The 5,626-nt window shown below is 42.3% G+C and overlaps 1 protein-coding gene across 1 annotated transcript; it reads right to left on the minus strand.

Moving 5' to 3' along the window:
• Positions 1–4,894: 4,894 nt before the first annotated feature.
• LOC118328112 (G-protein coupled receptor 84-like) lies at positions 4,895–5,624 on the minus strand (the record flags this gene model as incomplete). Its single annotated transcript, XM_035661717.1, has 1 exon — positions 4,895–5,624. A coding segment is annotated over one exon (720 nt), but the record flags the coding sequence as incomplete, so codon positions are not given.
• Positions 5,625–5,626: the final 2 nt, after the last annotated feature.

Here is a 5,626-nt window from a genome sequence, read left to right on the forward strand (position 1 = left end):
TGGATGCGCTTCGATTGGAAGCCACACAACCCAAACAGAGGATGGACCTCCTTCTTCCTTGCTACGAGTCCAGGCGGTGTGGCTACCGCTACCTTGTTGCCGTGTGCTGGTGGTGGATGTGCTGGTTTAGCCATCACCGGCCACCGGGGTGCCGGGAACCTGGGAATGACCATTCTAGCCTTCGCTTGTTAGACCAAGACGCGGCTATCGAGGACTCGCTTCGAATGTCTCTCATCGGCTCAACCTGGCTGTAGCCTGGATTCTCCTGGTACTGGCACCGATACTGCCAGCCCGATCTCAGGCTTGACTTCGTTATCGTACACCTCAGGGATGGGCGCAGTGGTCAGGCTCTGTGGGTGCACCATCTTCGCCTTGGCTCCTCTTGCCGGTCTTCCAACGCTCTGTTTCCATGTATCACCCTCGCCTGCGGGTAGCGCAGTGGAGCAGATATCTCGCGTCGCAAAAAAGATGCTTGTGTTGGAAACTGTGTTTCTTCTCGTGGACGTGGTCGTTTTGTACTCGCTGATCTCGCCATGGGCACGTGGCTGGCCGAGGCTGGCGTCGCCCATTTGAATGCGTGTATTGTTTCGTGGGGCCCAACGTGTGGCATCGTGGCAGTCGTTCCATGGCGTACCAGGCCGCGTCCTACAGCCACGCATGCCTCCTCTTGTGTTCTACTTTTTTGTGCGGGTGCTGCTTGGGGTTGTGTGGGGTGCTTTCTACCGTCCTCATGTGTACGAGACGTGTCAGAGGTGCCTCGCAGCTGTCGGTGCCTTCGTACAGTTCACGCCGCGTCCTCCGAACGAACCAGTTCTTGACACACAGAAGCAGCTGGCATGACGCCGCCCAGTGTGTGAGAGTGGTATGGCCAACACATGTACTTGAATAAGCCAGCCAGGATCGTAGCCAAAAATAAGGGATGAAATCGCCTGTGAAAACTCTGCCAATTCAAATTCCTCAGGCACCAGCAAGTTCTGTCCCCCTGATATGCTCAGTCCGCTACATGGCACCTTTTACGTACACCTGCTTGCCCACCACTGCAGGGGTGTTCCAGCCGCGCCACTTCAGCAACTGTCAGGAGGACGACCGGTGGGATGGTTAAAGCGCGCTGCTGACCGCACGATCGTCCTGTAGTGTTTCTGATGCTTACGTGTTCTTGCTCTCCCCCAATCGACTCACCCCGTGGCATGTAGACTCAACCATAGAAACCGACAAACGGATACAACCCACGACCGCCGCCACGGTCACCACTGCACATGTTCGCTGTGCCGAGCACTCAACCTCGACAAAAACCCAACAGCCTGTAATCAACCCGCACCCACAGGACCATGGCGCCTCGTAGCTTTATAAGAATCCCGCCAGTTTCGACAGCGCCCTACCGCCCATCGTTATGCCTTTGCCAATACAAACACAGCAGCATTCTGTCACTAACAGGAATGAGAATATAGTTCAACACATCTGTAATGTGCTCACGGAAAGTTCAACTCAAACAGAAACCCACTTCTCCCCTCCTCTCAAGTGTTGGCAGGTGAAAAGGGAAGTTGCAGGTGGTCTAGATAATTCACCACTTCCTTTTTAACAGACCTCTCTTGGACAGAAAGTTTAGTTTTGTTCCATTACAGTACAGGGGCAGTTTTAAATATATTAGCCATTATAAATAAGTATAAATAAGGAATAAACAAAATAGAAACAGGTTTTGTGTACAGATCTCAAAAGAATTGCCCTCTCTGTAACAATAAAAAGTGCTTCAACTTTTTTCATCTACTTTAAAATGAAGTGACGATGTTTTATTATAACTCACTTAGTGAAACATTACGTACAATAATGCTAGAATTGAACACAGATAAAACATGATAAAGAAAAAAAACCCACCATGGAATTTAGGTAAATATAAAAGTAGTAATAATAACCCCCATTTAAAAAAAAAACTCATGAATTTCTCACCTTAAAGCTGAAGAGACTTTCTAATTGTTGATGTGTAGCTGTGTCATTCTCTGCATTGATCTTGTGTGCTATACGTCTGGCTTCCTGCTAGCATTACTTTGTATTTGCATCCTTTGTGTTGCTTTAGTACCCTCTACATGATGTAATAGTATGTAGGGATTTTCCGTTTCATGTTTAAAATCAGGAACTTGACCTCAGCAGGTCAAATATTTGAATCATAACTAATTTTAATATGCGCTCAACATTGCTTACATAGATCCACTTTAATGATTTTATATGTAATTTTGCTTTTACAATGACAAATCAAGTCATTAGTCATTAGTTTTCACTGAGTTAGTTCTGAGCATAAACAAATTCACGTAATTTACCTAAAGTGTGCGTCAGCGGTATATTCAGCGATTGCACACATTTATGAACGTGAAGTAAGTGTCATTTCCAGTGTTTCCACACTCATGCTCTAATTTGGTGCATAAGTGGTTTGTATTAAGAAATATGCACTTAATGAAAATACCCACTGCTATAGTCATACAGTCATAAGGTAGCCTACATTTTCTTGCTGTGCTATATGATAAATAATGTGGTGCAGATGAGAAAAGGTGGCTTGCCATTTTAGTCATTTCCATACAGACAAATCTCTACGGAGACATAACGTAGTTTTAGTATTGTGCTTGCTCAGAGTTAATGTTTTATAGCATAATTTGGTCTGCTTTTATTCTTTTCCATGTTTGTATTCTGCTTTAACTTTAATTAGTATACCTTACATTATGTCATTATTGCTTCAAACTTGTTCCTTTTTTTATATTCACTGTAGGTTGCCTACATTTACTCCTGGCCAGGGACTACAGATTAAAAGTAGCTTATTGGCTAATTCTGCCATATTTACGTTGATGTGTATTGATATTTACTGTCCCTGAGAAATAATAACAACAACAACAAACAAATACATGTGGTTGTTGCCAGTTGCCATTTAAGAAATAATCTAATCATCAAACAAAATTAGATAGATTTTATTTTCTCATTATTTTACTTCAATAATTTTGTCCATACTTACTGTATTGTCTTTACACAGTGAGGATAAACATCAATAGCTGCTCCATTGGTAATTCCGTCTTCACTGCAGCTGCAATAATAAATCAGTTATTGCCACTTTAAGACACAATGTAATGTTGAGCTTTTTGCTGTTGCACAGACACTTCCTGTTTCTGTCACACGGGGCTAAATAAAGACCATTACGTACATGCCCAAGTGTGAAAATCCTGACATACAGAGCAGTAAGTTGAATGCTACCAAATGTGCAACAATTATTGAAAAGCGCGTGAAATTCAAGTGTTGCTACAGTGTAGTTACTATGTCTAACCTAGTATGTATGTTATTGTTAAAATTGATGCTTTGCATGTTTAATGAACCATTGCAGAAATTAAAAAAAAAGAAAGAAAGAAAACAGACATAGAGTTTTGACTCAAATATAGAGTCATATGTTGCAGATTGGAGGATGCTTGAGAAAGTCAGTGCTTGATAGAAACCTATTTATCAGTTTCTTTTAAATGGATCTCCAACGTCCATCTGATGATTGGCAGCTAGTTAAAGGTCCAGTGTGTAACATTCAGGAGGATCTATTGGAAGAAATAGAATATCATGTTCATAGGTATATTTGCATTAGTGTAAAATCACCTGGAAATAAGAATAATTTTGTTTTTGTTACATTAGAATAAATATTTTTATGTACAGAGGGAGGTGGTCCTCTTCTACAGAATCTATCATGTTTCTACAGCAACCCAGAAAAGACAAAAGTTGGCTGTAGATAGGACCTATGGGTTTCTCATTTGGGTCTCATGGCCCCCGTAGTTTATCTTACACGCTTGTAAGGCGAGCAGTATTCAAATGGTTGCGAGTAACCGGCACTGATACAGACCCTGTTTACACCGGGCATTAACATGATTCTTGGGTGATCTGTTCCTGATTGTTTGGGCCTTGTCCAGATGTGTTACCGTATGTTTCAGGTACTCGGGAAGAATAAAAAGAAAGGCACAGCCCAGGCTGTTATTGTGGTCAGGTTACTGTGTAGTTTTCACATCTACACCCACTCATACTATGTAGTTAACCTCCTATTCTCACCACTGAGTGGCAGTAATCCACCTTGGTTGGATGGTTCAGGTTGGAACTGCTTGTGACCGTGCACATCGGTCATATGGACTTGGAGTCCAGTTTTTGCATCTTGACTTTAGTGGAAGAACAATACAAACCTCACATGTTTGAATATGACCTTTATCTTTATTATCATTAGTTATGTAACACATTACGTGAGAGTGAATATCATCAATATCATAGCATTGTATTTACTTCAATAGTGTAATACTGGTATTTATTTGTTGTGAATACTTCCCTCAACTACCTCCGTATATGTGACCATGAACTTTGTCCAATAACACAAGTACCACAAGGCATACATCTCTCACCCTTATTTAAAATTACCCTCTGAGCTATTTTTCTTGCAGTTTGGACCATCATGCACAAGTTAAGTTAATCTTAAATCTATCTTTATATGTGGTTCATAACTTGACATCATAATTTTAGAGGCAAACCCTCTCAAGTTCCTTCCTCTTTTTTCTCATCCTTCCTTATTTCTACCATTTAAATTAATTTAAATTACCCAGACAAACAAATTAAGAATTGATAGTGGCTGAATGCAAGTTTCACTACATTATTTTAAACAAATAAAAACATATAAAAAACAACATTTAAACCATTAAACTTTGAGTTCGCTTAAAAATTTTCCTCAAGTAAATTTAAACATACAAATGAACATTTTTTCCATATTACACAACAACATCATACATATTCTGTATCTGCTGAAATGAAGCTATCACGCAGCATGGTGGTCTGATTGTATACATCAGGTTTTTCAGGAAAAAAAAAATATCACACTGATGATGTAGAGGTCTCAAAAACTTCCCCCCAGGTCAGGATCTCAGAGTTGACCACCAGGCCCAGAGGTAGCTGAATGGAGTGGCAGCCCTGGTGAGCAGCACATGGTAGGCCTGTCGAAACTGCCGGTTCATAACAGCATAGAGCACAGGGTTGATACAGCTGTTGAGCCAGGTGAGGTTCGCACAGAACATGTGCAGTAGCTGTGGAGCGCGGTTATGTTTGTCAGCTAAGTTGAGCAACAGGAAGGGGACAAAGCAGATCACAACACACAGGAAAACAGTTAAACACATGTGTGTCACGCGCTTCATTTCCTTATCTCCTGAGGCTGTGGAGGGCAACGAGGGCGCTTCATTTGTGGGAGCAGGTCTCGGTGAAGGTGATGTAGGGACGATATCAGGGGGAGACTTGGTTGCTGATGAATGTGAGGCTTTATCAGAGCTCTGGTTAGATTTGGAGGGGTTTTCACAAGATATTTCATCTGTATTTTGGTCACTGTCATCGGTCCCTTGTGCTGAGGAGGCTGGTTTCTTTCTGGAGGACCGACGGCTGAACCTGTAGTGGAGCAGAGCTTGTGAGGCAATCAGGACACGTCTGTAAATGAGGAGGTAGAATACACCAATGCAGCACAGGCTAATTAAGAAGGAGAACAAGAGCAGGATGGTGGTGTAGGGACGGCCCCTGGTCCGGTGGATGCTGCACATGCACACATTTGGCACGAATACATAAAGAGGCCATAGTGGGCCGAAGCTGGCCA

This window comes from Morone saxatilis, unplaced genomic scaffold (genome assembly GCF_004916995.1).
Source record: "Morone saxatilis isolate NCDOM2014 unplaced genomic scaffold, NCSU_SB_2.0 Contig18, whole genome shotgun sequence".
NCBI classification, from domain to species: domain Eukaryota; kingdom Metazoa; phylum Chordata; class Actinopteri; family Moronidae; genus Morone; species Morone saxatilis.